This window comes from Carassius carassius, chromosome 3 (assembly GCF_963082965.1).
Source record: "Carassius carassius chromosome 3, fCarCar2.1, whole genome shotgun sequence".
Taxonomy (NCBI): domain Eukaryota; kingdom Metazoa; phylum Chordata; class Actinopteri; order Cypriniformes; family Cyprinidae; genus Carassius; species Carassius carassius.
In genome coordinates, this window is record NC_081757.1 from 9866343 (window position 1) to 9880921 (window position 14579).

Here is a 14579-nt window from a genome sequence, read left to right on the forward strand (position 1 = left end):
GTCACTCTCAAATCATCTATCCTTAAATCTCAAATGAAACTGGACTAAACATAATGAAGGGCTGTTGAATGTTTATTTTCAAAGTTCAAAATAATCTTATGGATATGTGTGTGTATTGGTGTTCTGTCTAAAGCTCACCAACACCAAAGTCAATAGAAACTATATGAGACTATATAAATCATATTTTCCTTCTCACCACCCTATAGTCTTCATGTCTTTGTATTTATAGTTTACCTAGTGCCACTTCAGGCTAGTGGGTCGTTTATAAAAGTGTGTAATTATGGGGCTTGAATTTTTTTTTATTTTTTTTTTATTTTGCGTTTCTTTTTATTCACTGTATCCAGATTCAGTTAATATTTTTCCAAATTGTTAAATCAAGTCCCCTGTCCAGATGTTTGGCCACTGTTGAGTTGAAGAGCTAGTCCTGCTGTCGACACTGATCTCACTGAAGGTTTCTTATTTTTATTTTGTGTAAGATTATTAAAATGACTACTGAAATCCAATGCTATGAACCACACTGTAGATTCATTTGCTAGATTTTCATCTCCACCCTCGTCTGTTCTCTTAATTTTTTTATTTTATTTTTTGCCCCCAAACTGGTCTTATGAAGTTGTTTACTGTTCAGCTCTGTGAATCAGACAAGGTATAAATTTAACCTTTATAGAGAAGATAGCAAGAGGCCTTTTAATATTATTTTAATGTTGTAGTTTTGAAGATATATTTCAAAAGATTCTTTTTTGGATTTTTTTTTTTGAATGTGCAGAATGTACAAACAATAATAAAACAAACTGAAGGAATTTGTTGTGTGTGTGTGTGTGTTTTTCTTTAAATGTTAAGAATAGATGCAGCAATAACTAGCAGCATTTGGAGTGAATGTAACATCAAGTAGACTGAAGATTGTGTATTTAAGACAGCGAGGTCATAAAAGATTCTGCAGCACTTTAAGTTTTCACAAGCTGAAAAACTGATTAAATATGTTCTGCATGTGCTTATATAGAAACGTGTCTGTTCGAGAAATTGTGGTATAAGTCTTGGGTGCTTTCTCATAAAAACAAAAGTCGTTGGTATTTGATTTCTCAATTGAATGTGTGAATTATACAAGAAACACTAATTCATACATGAAAAGATTTATTAAAACCGATACAGGAATGCTTTTAATCTTTTTGCAATCACTTTTAAAAAAAAATCTCTTAATAGTTAAACAAGTTTAAGTGCAAAATCTTTGCTAGTGATATTAAATATAGAAAAATGTTAAGCAAAAAAATATATCCCTTGTTGGTTTTTTGTTTTGTTTTGTTTTCTACAGCAAACAGCAGATATGGGAGTAAAACTGTTCTGTAATCATTCAGCTCCCTCTAGCAATGAAATTAGCAGGCAACAATAATCTTAAACTCAGAAATATTCTGTTCAGCAGGATTCAGTTGCTGCATTTCCCAGCCACTAGGGGTGATGTAGTTTGTACCAGGACTGGGATTTGCATTTGAAATGTATCATGACCTCAAATCTCAAGAGAAAACATTTTCTCCCCGCTCAATATCTTCAAAAAAATAGAGCTGGCATAAAAGAGAGACATTAGAAAGACATCAATTTACAGCGATCACTAGTGTGCATATATAAAAGTGCCCTGGTGAGGCACATTAGTTCTCATTTCAGTGTGTGTTGTGAGGGGGAAGGTTATGTGTGACGCCCACTCTGCTCATGTGGCAAGAGTGGCAGAGGAGATGGGAATCCAGAGGGAAGCACTGAGATCCAGGCTCATCGGAGAGCTGCTTCCCACACTCCTGAAGAAGAGGACGAGAGAATTGTGGTCATTACAAGCCTGTGCCATAACATGTAGATAATGCACTTGTCTGGTATGCTACCAAAAGATGACAATCATCTTATCCAAACTACTCTCCATAATACCCACCTCACAGTGATAACACTCAAAGTGATAATCTTTGTTCATTGACACCACCCTGAGGATCTCCTCACTGCCCTGAAACACACACAAATACCATCAAAATCTTTCTCCTGAATTGATCTGAAAGCATCTGCTGCACTACTAGGGAATCATTTACCTCAGCAGGTAAGATGGGTTGTAAACAGGCAGCGCATTTTGGAGCAAATTGCCTGAAGAAGAAAAAAGAGAAAGAAAAAAACAATGTACATCAAGCTTGTAAATGCCCCATGTTGATGTAGCATTCAAACAGCAATGGGACAACAAACACGTGGGATTTACTATGGGAATTAAAGGCTGACTAGAGGAAAATATATTTTGTGAATAAGTTTATTCAAATCAACAGGCAAAACTATTAGCTGCTAACATTTAAATTCAAATAAATTGGTTACTATTTGATGGAATTTTAATTATTTCACTAAAAACTCTGAATTTTTGGTGTTACATGATCTTTTAGAAATCACTTGAATATGTGACTTAGTGATCAAAAATAACTACCAGTGTTGCAACTGCTTAATATTTTTGTGGAAACAGTGATTTCCTTTTTTCAGGAACCTTTGATGAATGGGAAGTTCAAAAGAACAATATTTATTTGAAATGGAAATCTTTTGTAACATTGTAAAACTATTTTTCTTTTCACTTTCAATCGGTTTAATGTATCCTTTCTTAAAAGTATTAATTTCCTTAAAAAAAAAAAAAAATCATTATTCCTCTTTTTATTCTTACTGGGCAGTAGGTAGAAGTTCATCTATAAGGCAGCGTTGCCCACTGAGGTTTTTACAATTTACTCCCCTCTTGCACGACATGCCCATTACTGCTGTGAACAGTAGTTTGTCTGCACTGTGTGTCACTATATAGACACTGTGCTGCAAAGTTAGTGACTATGATACAGGGAATGGTCATATTTTCAATTGTTCTATCAGTAAATACAAAAATAATCCAAGTTATGTAATGCATTAGCCTCTAACACTTTGATAATGAGTGTTTTTCAAGAGATCAGTTGCACTGTTGCCACACTATTAAGAAAAAAAATTGCAGCTTTCTTTAGCTCGCAACTAAACCTAAATGGCAACAAATCTAGCAGAAAGAGCATCAGAGCAGTTGGTAATGTTAGACCAATTGCATTGTTGGCATGTCACTTGTTACACAGTTCACTAACAGACCTGTTGTAGTCAGAGACGCAGTAGACATTGTTGAGGTAGTCTACTGTGAATGGCACCCCGTCCAAAGCCTTTGAGCAGACCGTACAGCGGAAACATCCAGGGTGATAGGAGTTCCCTAGAGCCTGCAGGATCTGAGTTACACATACAAACAGAGAGAGTTAACACTCAACCTATACAAGCTTCAAACACTGACACTGACCTCATGCAGAGAACGCTTACCTGCTCCAGGATGAGGTGACCACAAACACTGCACTTCTCAGCTGCTTCCTGGAAGCCTGAGAACTGTCATGAAGACAGATTGGGAAAAAGATGGAATACCAGGTGTGCTCTTGGATAATATCTTTCTCATAAATATTATTTTAGTTTTATACATTAATATAAAAAATAATCATTTCAGAGTAACTTCAACCCCTTAACACGAACTGAAATAAATACTAAAAAGACCACATGAAGTCATCCCTACCATGTAATCCTCCTTACAGTAGACCAAGCCATTGACGTTGTAAAAGTCCTTGTTGCGGAGTGTTCTCCCTGCAAGTAAAAACAAGATAAGACAGCTGTTCAGAGCAGCATGAGAGATATACAGACCCAAATGAAGAGGTATTGAATTACTGGCTTTGGTTATATGACTTAAGTGTTGCATTATAGACTGATAACTCACCGCAGGAAACGCATGTGAAGCAGCGGGTGTGATAGAGACTGTCCAGAGCCTGGCAAGCATTATCTGCACCATATACACCTTTACTACACTTCACACATGTACCTGAAAACAAGAATACAACCACAAACACTGAGTACACTATAAACAGATGCATCAGAGGCTTCACAAAACACACACACCTCAAGTGGCTATCTAGGACAATGAGGTCATCATCCAATCATACCAATTACATAAAACGCAGGCGGCAGAGCTGTCTGGACTCAAAAATACGTGTCTGTGCCGCATGACTGGTGCATTATTCTCCCATAATACCAGCCAGTGGGTTTGTTTCTTGTAGTAACAGTACACACACCAATACATCTGAACTCCGCAACCCCTTCATTACTCGAAAAAAAGACTAATAGGCTGTTGGATGCAGGAATTAGACATTGTAATGTGTCGGAATGAGGTAATGTCTTCAACTTTACACAGGTGCTTTTCAGACAACAGAGAGGTTTCCTTGTTGCAACAAAGCGCTACACACACAGAAGGCACAAACACACACCCAACCCTCACAATTGAGTTTGTGAGAGAGCCTTCCCTCAGGACTCAAATACCTGAGCTAAACAAGCACACGCCAGCACACGCTAGTGCACGCTAACACACATGAACACACCCTCACTCAAACTGTGGCTGGCTGAAAGCTAAAAACGCTTACACACACACACACACACACACAGAGAGAGAAACCTCTTTTTAACTGAGCCTGTCCTACTGTATTACTCATAGCTCTTTGGTATGACCAATGTATCACAGAGCCTGTAATTTGGGGTCATACATAATCACTATGCTCGCTCTAGGAAGATATTTTTGCCTTTGGAGTCGGTTCAGAATTCTGTGTAGCCTTGGGTGGAGGGGTTATATATCCACTTGGTGACTCGCGAGTTAGTTATAATGGTCAGTTAGAGACACGGCCTGAATATGGAGGGCTAGTATGTATTTTTGAGGTCTGACTGGATGGGTTTCTTGTCTTGCTTTTTGCTTCCAAGAATGTCTGCATGTTTTAGCAGGTCCGAAGCAGTCTTCATCTCACCACATCATACACATTCACAACCTACTGCCAGAGAGACACACATCATTAGTCATAAATAAGCTAGCCAAATTGGATGAGTTTGAGATCTCACCGAAGTACTCTTGTCGATCCACAGATGATACTGACTCCCTTCCAGCCAACTGATCTTCCAGGGATGTCCCTGGAGCTCCTCCTGGGGCTGGAGTAGATAGGGAGCTGGATAGGATGGTGGCAGACAAGGGCTGTTCTTTTAAAGTCAGGCCTCCAAATAAAGCTTCTCCTTCCAGGGCAGCATCTCTCAATAGCAGGCGGGTGAGCTCCTGCTGGTATCGGGTTCCTAGCAAGTCAGAGTGTCTCGCCCTCTCGCCCACTCCATCGCCTCTTGATCCCCGCTGGTCAGTGGGACCCCATTCTGGTTCTGCTCGGTGGAAGGTGACAGTGTTTGTGCTTAGCGCGGGCGGATATGAGTGTCGGCTGTCTTGTGCACTTCCTCCAACTCCCGACACCCCTTCGAGACAGTCCCTCCAAACCTCCATTGGGGGGGCTCCTGTTTTCCCGGACACTTGTATGGAGTACGCCTGACCAAAGGTGGCACCACCGACTTGGGTCGAGGAGAGCTGGAGCTGTTGGGTGGGCACAGGTGTATGGCGGGTGTCGTAGCCCAAACTAATGCCACTGGTCCGGTTACTGCTGCACCGACTTCCCATGGGACTCCCGCCGCCTCCGCCTCCTCCACTAGCAGTACTGCTCGCAAAACTGGAGCGAGGGCTTGCCAACACAGACTCTTGTAAGCTAAAAGAGGAGCAGGGGCTCAACGCTGGTGCAGGGGGGAAAAAGAACCCCCCTATGCTGCTGTCATGGGTCCTCTGTGGGGGGTGCGATAGGGAAGCAGGTCGCCCGCTGTCCCAAGGTTCACCACCTGAGCTCAAACGCTTGTAGAACAGAGCTTCCTGCAGAGACAAGCGCTTGTGGCGCTCTAATTCGTGGAGGAAGCCGGGCTCCACTGTGGATGAACGGGCAGCCGAGCTGTGGGTCGGGTACGGAGGTGGTACAGACGACAGCGGAGGAGGCTGGGCGAGAAGTTGCTGGCGGCGAACGAGCTGCTGAAGCTCTAGAGAATAACGCCGCTGCTTCAAGGCTGCACGAGAATTCGGGCTGTACGCCCCTTGTGGGTCACATTCATCTCTGGGCGAGTTGCCCTGTTCCACTTCTGGTAAATAGCATGATGCTCGCTGCTGGGGCGACCGACGCCGCAGAGGGGCGAGAGTAGACGGGTGATGTTCAATCCCAGGCCCGTAATCCTCAGGTACGGTAGCTGAGGTGGTATTCGAGGGTGCAATTCTCTGAGAAGCGGCCACTTTGCCAGGTCTTCCTACTGACTGGCCACACACCTCTACAGAGGAAGAGGAGAGCGGGAACTGAGAGGTGCTCACGGGTGCACTGATCTGGGCCAAAGTCCCATTATTAGCATTGTTACTGTTGTTATTTGCATTGGCCAAGTCATTTTTCTTTTTGCTGAATTTGACACTTCCAGAGTCACTCAGTTTGAGCTTTTGCTTTAGTTTGCTGCCAAACCGTTCCATTGTGTTTTTAAATGTACGCTCAATGATATAAAATATAAAGTACGAATTGAATTCCTCTTAGATGCCACCTGAAAACAACTACAGTTTAAATAGTGTACTACATAAATACAGTGAAATACAGTGTGGGCACAAGCATCATTCAAGTGTTTCAACAGCAGATGATACGTGACATCCAAAGGTTATAACAAAATAACAATAAAAAACAAAACAAATAATACTTTCTGATGTTCTACAAAAATAAATATGTGACTTTGAAGATAAATAAAAACACTATGACATTTCCTCAGGCTACATGTCGTACTAGTTAGACTTGAAAACAAACGGGTTGTCTCCAAACTGTTTGCTTGTGATAAATTTGCTCAACATGCGTGTGAACAGGAACATGTTCATCCATTTGTTTGCGATCCTTTTTGCAGCTACTTGTGGCCTTGTCTTCAGCAGTGAGTAAATGAACGTGTGAAAACTACCGTCAGGCTTCAAAGAGTCTTGAATTCCGCTCCCAAACTCGCGCAGAACCGATCCATTCAAACGCTGGAGTCTCGCAGTCACATCCGCAACACTGCTCCACTGTTGTCGGAACCACTTGCAAGTCTTATAATTACCACTTGGTTCTTTGTGGATTTATATAAACGGCGCTGCCGGTTGTTTAAAAAATAAGAACGGAGTTTGAATACTGAAGAAATTCCAACGCGGTTTCCTTTGATTGTGTCGGAGTAAAACACACAGGTTATGGGATACACCACGGCCCCTTTCTGACTCAACTAGCGGCTTTCAAAAAAGCAACTTAAAAAAAGTTTCTCAGTAACGTACAGATAAATGAGCCGTCCGTATCCGAGAACTCAAAAGCGTTTATTCCTCAGCAAAAAAAAAGTACAAGGCAGATCAAAGCCTCCTGTTGTCCCGCAGGATTTCCACTTTGCCCAGTCCAGATTGAAAGAAAATGACCATTATTCCCCAGAAGTGGAAGTCTTCAAAGGCGTGTAACAATACAAAACCAGCTGCAGCGAGTCGAAGGGAGGAAGTTCTCGTAGCGCTCACCCAAACATATTCGCAGAGATAAACACAAGACTGCGCACTCCACGCCGGAAAACTGCGCTAAAATATTCAACGTACAGCTTCTTTCTTTACAAATTTTTTCCCTTCCTCCCCCTTTCTTCTTCCTCTGTGGCTTTTTTTCCCGACCGGAACACCTTTCCCCCGGGCAGCGCGCATGAATAGCGCCCAACTTCTTAAACAGGCTGTGCCCATTGGTTCAGCCTACTGTTTGGACTTACACAAACAACCTTGACATAATCGCACACATTTATCAAATGACTAAAACAAAAAGACAAATAGGCATTTTAGGGCTCAGAATGAGTGGTTTAATTATTAAATATATACGAGTCAACTGTCTGTAAATAAGGAAATAAACAAACGAAAGTAGAATGCAGTCATGAATCAAACCATCTCTCTTTTGTTTATAACACCTTGTGTTTTATTACACGTAATGTGGCAACACGTGACGGAAAATCGATTTAATTCGACTTAAAAAAAAGCGTTTAAAAAACGGAAACCTGTAAACATGCAAACGATTCGAAGACCTTACATATTTTCTGTGTCGTTTTTCCAACCCTAAGGCCTAATTGGTCGTGCCGTGCCTTTAGGCTGTGGAATGTGCGGAGGGATATCACTAAGTTCCCTGGGACAGCGTGAGTCGGCTGCGTGTGTGCTTTTCGCGAGCGCAACAATGTAACTGTTTTTTCTTTTCTACCCTCCCGGAAAATGCCTCTCACTACTCCATAGTTACCGAGTGGCATAAATTCCGGTGACAACTGACCTGCTGTCGTATGGTTACTGTATTCAATCCCACCGAGACCCTAAAAAGACCCAGTGCTGTTCTTTTGTTTAAAACCAGTTTTTTCCCTACCCCGGAGCTCCCTCCTCCCCTTCTGGTCTCGTCTGCAGCTTCTCCTGCGGTTTTGTGGGAGCGCGCACAAGCGAGTAGGGACTTGTCCTGGAGCGCACGCGAGAATGTTTCAGCGCTTACTCAGCAGCGCTCGAGCCCGTACACAGGAGGAATGAAGGGATCCATTTATTATCGAAGCGGAAGGTGTTTAAAGGTCGGTCTTCCGACTGAGGCGCCTCTGTGTCGAGTTTTTACAAGAGCTTTTCTAATCTTAAAACTGCAAAATGAATTAGAACACGTCAGTCAGTCACTCAAGTTAGGTTTTAAATACAAAAATTCTAAAGTTCATTCAACGTTCTATTTCAAACACCACAAGGACACATTTGTTTACATAAAAGCGCCACAATAATTCTCAGGTTACAATCTCTAACACGTTTGTTTTATTTTTGTTTGTTATCTTTTGTCCTCAGATCAAGTTGTGATTAGAAAGGCTAAAAATAAACTAAGTGCAGTTTTTTCAACAGGTGAGTCTGTGTTGTATTTAATGTTACTTCAGCATCATCTACTGGTAGACATAAGTCACGGCGCCGTACTCCAATGCAGAGGCTCTATTTTGAACCTCTTGCTTGCCGTAGTTTGCTATAGTCTAAAATGGCAGCATCCTTGAGGACGTTTTGCACAGCAGGTGAGACGGTGTGTTAGTCAATATTTAGCAGAATATTTGTTTTGTGAACCTTTGTTGGAAAACAGACATTGTGCTTATCAGGAATGCGTCTAAACGTCATTCTTGTAGTAAAAGCAAGCTATGAGCCAGCGTGCTAATGAACGTCTATGGTGTTAATACTCTGTCATAAACTAACAGCTGATGAGTGAACAGTAAATTTTTCCTAATGGGTGATTTTTGTTTTCACTTATCATTTTCAGTGTCGAGGCAGTGTATTCGCCCATTCTCATCGTCGTGTGTGACCCTCGCAGGAAAGAAGTGGAGACTGGAGTGAGTTTCCGCTGCAGTTTGACATTAACAAATTGTTCTTAAACATGTGATTGGGTTAAGGTGACCAGATTTTTATTAAATTAAAACTGGGGTCATTTCCTAGTGTGTGGATCTCACTTGTGATTTCAGCTGTAGAGATCGCACTTGTGATTATCTACAAATGAAAAAAACTTGGACAGTGCATTTGTTGTTAAATTGCTGTGGGTTCCATACACTAATATTATAATTAGCAACTATAATGATGTTTGAGGATCAAACGGACACTCTGTTTTTGGTACAATTCACCAAAAATCAGACAATAAAAAATAGTAACTATTGCAAATATCAAACAGATCAAAGCAGTTTTATAACAAAATTATGACGCTACAAAAATAAAACCATAATATTGAAGACATTTGGTAAATAAAACAGTGTTTCACAAATATTTGTACCTTTTCTAACTGAGAACATTGCTAATATTTTTATTTTCACAAACTTAAGTATATAGTTATTTTATCTTTATGCTTTTGGAAATGGATCTTTATTAGCCTTAATTAGTCTTATTATTTAGCATTTTAGGCTATTTTGTGTCTAATGCAAATATAATTCTGCAAGTGTAACGGTTTAGTTAAAAATGGTATAAGTTATTTTTTATTTATTATTTTTTTTATTTGATCATTCATATTGGAGTTGCGGACGGTTTCAGGAACATTTAATATCGTGTGCAAAACAATCATTTATGCCTTATGTAGTATACACAAAAATGCATAATTTAACATGCATAGTTAGTATGTAACATCACTGCACAAATGTCAGCCCTGCACTCTATATTTACATTGTATTTGTGAGCACTTTTTAATATGCCATAAAACAGGGACAACCAAAAACCATTGCTGTCCTCAGTAAACGGGGACGTCTGGTCACCCTAATTGGGATGATGATAAATATGGATGTTGGTGATACAACGGAGAAATGTTTAAATAAACCTTTATACAGTTTCAAATAAATTTTAATTAATACTGAATAAATCAGGTCGTTTGCGTACATTTTTTATTAGCAATGGTTAATCCTGTGGTTTATTTTCTTACATGCTTCATTGTCATGCTCCTTGTTTGTCTGCAGAAATGGTTTAGCACGTAGTGGATCAGAATATGGGCCATTAACAGATCTGCCTGACTGGTCATATGCAGGTGAAATTTATTTGATATTTTGTTAAAAGCCAAAGGCAACAATGCGGTGTTTGTTTTGCTGTCAGTTCTTTTGTATGTGTCAGTTGTATATGGTATTTGTCAAAACACTGTCAGCAGTGAATCTTTGTAAGAGAATATAAACGCTGACAAGGATTTGTGTAAATTATGTGATTTTCAGATGGAAGGCCTGCACCTCCATTGAAGGGGCAGATCCGCAGACAAAAGCAAAGAGAGGAGTTTGCTGTAAGACTCTTATGTTTTTGGATTGTTGTTTTATTCCTGCTTGTATAACATTTAAAGAAAACACTTGAAATGTTTCCATGTTTCCATTTGTGTGCACTTTTAGAGGAGAGCAGTGTATCTCAGTGCAGAGGTGGATGAAGGGATGAAGCGATGGCAGGAGAAGAAAGAAGAGGAGAAACAGAAAGAAGAGCATCTGAAATCCTTATTGCTAAAACCTAAAGGAAATTTATTAAAGAACAAAAAATAAAGATACTTCAGGACAAAAAGGCTTGGGTGTTATTTCTGTTTTGATTGTTAAACACCAACGCACTATAACAATACATACATAGTGGTAGAAAATAAAACAGTTTTTTTATTGTAAAGCTGATTGTAGGAGGACATTATGTTCTGAGGGAAGGGGACAAACAGATGCTGTCTTTTACTACTAATACTACTGTTTCAGCTATTAAAATAGACTCGTTTTTTATGGCAAAGTGATCATATATATATATATATATACATATATATATTTTATTTTTATTTTATTTATTTTTTTAAGTCAACTTAGAAAACATTTTGGAGCATTTTTGTTAGTTAAATATGTTTTACAGTGAGCAGTTCATAGTTTGATCAACTTAGCCTTCTCAAATCATCACGACTTGCCTAAAATAAAATCTTTAGATATAAAACAATGCAGGGAAACATTTTTTAAACGTTAAACCTAGATAGAAGTGCACTATATCCAATCGTTTGTGTGGACAGTGAAAGCTAAAGCGTGCCTTGTAGGACAAAGAGGCGCAAAAGCAATCACGTTTTTTAGTGGAAACAACTTAAAATACTTCTTTACATAAAGAGAAGAGTAATAGGGTACAACGGGGATAAAGGCCCTCCTTTAGAAAAAATGTGCCATTCAGTGCGTCAAATGTATAATTGCAGAAATTTTTGTTGGTTTGTTTTGAACATTAATGGAGCAACAGATTTTGTATGAAAATAAATCATTCAAGTTAGAAATCTTATAATTGTATGAGGTGGCAAGAGGGGCCTTTTACCCCACACATGGCTTCAGCTAAAATATTATATAAATATAAAAATATTTGTATATATAATGTCTAAGTTAATACTTGTTCAAAACAATCACTTTAGCAAAGTTTGTACTATTTTCTGCTTATTTAAAAAAAAAATTTCAAAAAATATGCTGTTATTAAATTAATATAAAAAAAAATATTTTCAAATCCAGAAACAAAGTCGTTTAAATAAGTAAAGATTCAGAAAGTATTGAAGAAGATCCAATAACAATTGAATATACATTTACAGTAGTAACACAAGATGATATTTTATGATATGATATGAATAATATTATGTTTTTAAATATGGTTTCATTCTAAACATGTTGATTAGCTCTAATATGCGCACCCATGCTTTCTGCCGTATCGGTCTTTAATAGGAGCCCTTCACAAAAAATGAACCGAAACTCAGCAAATCCATGCCTCACAGACATGACAAATATATCTGTAAAACGATTTAAATTACTTAATAAAAGAAATCGAATATTAAAACTCTTTCACTATAATCATAGTCCGTAAAGATGCACTTCTCTCTAAAGACGCGTCTAAGGAGATGTCGATTCAGGTTCAGCAACTTCATCCTTGCTACATGGACTCAGAAAACACTAGTAAATGTAATTCAGATCTCCTTACTATGTCCCCCTGACCCATTCATGGTAATTACTTTTTCCAATTTTTTTTTAATTGATGGATGTCTAAATATAAAATAAGGAGAAACCTAAAACAGGCCTGATGCCCAGCCCGCGTCTGAACTATGATGTGAAAATTGGCCGAAACCCGGCCCTATGAGTGTAAAAAAAAGTTTGGGTCCGTTGGCCCGGGCTGAAATCCAGGGCGATAGGTCTCCCATCCAGGTACAGACCAGGCTCGACCCTGCTTAGCTTTAGTGGGCGAGTAGTCTTGGGCTACAGGGTGATATGGCTACTAAATGGCAAACGCAGTCAACCATAATTTTTTTGTGTTGTGGAAAATATATATGAATTACAGCAGCCATTACTTCAGTCTTCATTGTCACATCATTGTTCCAAATCAGAAATCATTGTATTATGCTTAATTTTTCAGAGTTGAAAACACTGTTAAGTTTACACTGTATGTTGTGGACATGTTATATATATAGCCTATATAGAGGTATTTACGTAAACTGAATCTGGATGTATTACATACACTTAATATGGCAAAAGGGGTTGAAAAAATATGCCATATTCTTTGAGTCCACTGGGTTGCAGTGTTTCTCCATCCGTGCTGCTGATCTTCTGGCAGCCATTTGTCTCTGACCTTGTCTCTCCCATCGTGGGATAAAAAGTTCCTGCACATAATGCAGACGGACATGTTCCCCCTTTTTCAGCTTCCACGTGTTCAAATTTTTAATTGTATTATTTTTCGCTAGTCTTTCTGTGGCCATCTGTTGTTGTTGTTGTTTTCTTTGACAGACTTGCTGTTATAAAATGGATTCCAAGGTACAGACTAGCATCGAGATGAGACTATTGCCATACCATCTCCTGCCTGAGAAAGTAATTAAGGGTGTTGCTATAGTGACTCTACTTTATATTAGCCGCAAAATGCCATTTCACTTTCCTATTTTTTCAGAGAACCTCTGAATCTTGAAAATCAATCAGTATGGCTCTGAAATATAGGGGATTTTTAGGCTTATTATTCTCTAAACAGTAGCCTTTACCTTCACCTTCTTTCTAGTCCTTAGGTCTTCAGTATGAAAGAAGATCTCTCTCTCTCTCAATTCAGTTTCAATTTAAGACAAAAACTATACAGCTGTATTGCCAAAGCAGTTGCAGGTTGGGCTGCTTACAAATGGTGCACATATGTATTAACAGAAAGACAAATAATAATAGTAATTGTAACAATAAAAATATATAAAAAGTTTTAAGCATGTAGTGCAAAATGGATGAGTGTAAGTATATAAGTTAGAAATAAAATAAAATAAGATAAAGTATTAGATTTACAGAGGCAAAATATACATTTAAGTAATATTATAGAGAAATATGGCATAATATAATCTACATGTGTTGGAAACATCAGATCTCTCTCTCTCTCTCTCTCTCTCTCTCTCTCTCTCTCTCTCTCTCTCTCTCTCTCTCTCTCTCTCTTCCAGAGACACACACACACACACACACACACACACACACACACACACAGGTCTTCCTGCTGATTTCAGCAGCCTCTCTCCATAATTATGGCTCCAGTTGCTGAACTGCAGATTTTTTCCTCTGGTGTTTTACTGGACCCTGAATCAGATTCAACCATTTTTGTCAGCACTATGAGAAAGTTTTGTTTAAGATGTAAGCTGACAAAAACAACAGAAACCCAAGATCTCTCTCACACCGCTGAATACTTCAAAACCACAGTTATGATTGCATATATTTTATAGTTTTACGTTTTATTGAACCTATCCATCTCTGTCTCCTGGTCTGTGTCATTCAGAAAATACTATTGTTAACAGGCACTGAGACACAAATCAAGGCGAGTTTTTATATGCTGATCTTTTTCATATTGTTTGATTTTTACCAACAGATTTTTTCCTTTGTTCGTTTCTCCGCCTTTTTCTATCTCTCGCTCCCTTGTGTTGTTTTGGTTTTCCACAGAATGAGATCCAGATGTTTTTTTGAAGTGCAGGAGGAGAAAGAGAGCAGAGGATAGGGAGGGGAGGGGAGGGACGAAAGATGAGGTGACTGTGCAGTCCTTTAGCATGCATACAGAAAAAAAAGAGGAAAAAAGCAAAAGTGTGTGAGGATGGCAGACTGGGGGCCTGTATGTGTCTTGGAGTGGGTCCTAACAGGATATGACAATGCTAAGGTTATGTGTTTGGCCTTGGGTTTGGATACAGCAATACACA

At 39.2% G+C, this 14579-nt stretch overlaps 2 protein-coding genes across 3 annotated transcripts; one reads left to right on the forward strand and one right to left on the reverse strand.

The window, feature by feature from the left end:
* Positions 1–1635: 1635 nt before the first annotated feature.
* ajuba (ajuba LIM protein) lies at positions 1636–8417 on the reverse strand. Of its 2 annotated transcripts, none has more exons than XM_059528114.1 (8): positions 8304–8417; positions 3764–3865; positions 3566–3633; positions 3322–3384; positions 3103–3233; positions 2061–2112; positions 1910–1978; positions 1636–1781 (listed from the first exon to the last, which is right to left on the reverse strand). In XM_059528114.1, the coding sequence occupies exons 3-8, from the start codon at positions 3566–3568 to the stop codon at positions 1650–1652; spliced, it is 450 nt and encodes a 149-aa protein (XP_059384097.1). In that variant the 5' UTR covers positions 3569–3633; positions 3764–3865; positions 8304–8417; the 3' UTR covers positions 1636–1649. The 2 variants fall into 2 exon arrangements, with proteins under 2 accessions (XP_059384097.1, XP_059384089.1); XM_059528106.1 differs by lacking the exon at positions 8304–8417 and adding an exon at positions 4927–7845.
* Positions 8246–10954, forward strand: mrpl52 (mitochondrial ribosomal protein L52). Its single transcript, XM_059528127.1, has 5 exons — positions 8246–8967; positions 9207–9276; positions 10378–10445; positions 10624–10688; positions 10792–10954. Exons 1-5 carry the CDS (start codon positions 8934–8936, stop codon positions 10933–10935), a joined length of 381 nt encoding a protein of 126 aa, XP_059384110.1. The 5' UTR covers positions 8246–8933; the 3' UTR covers positions 10936–10954.
* Positions 10955–14579: the final 3625 nt, after the last annotated feature.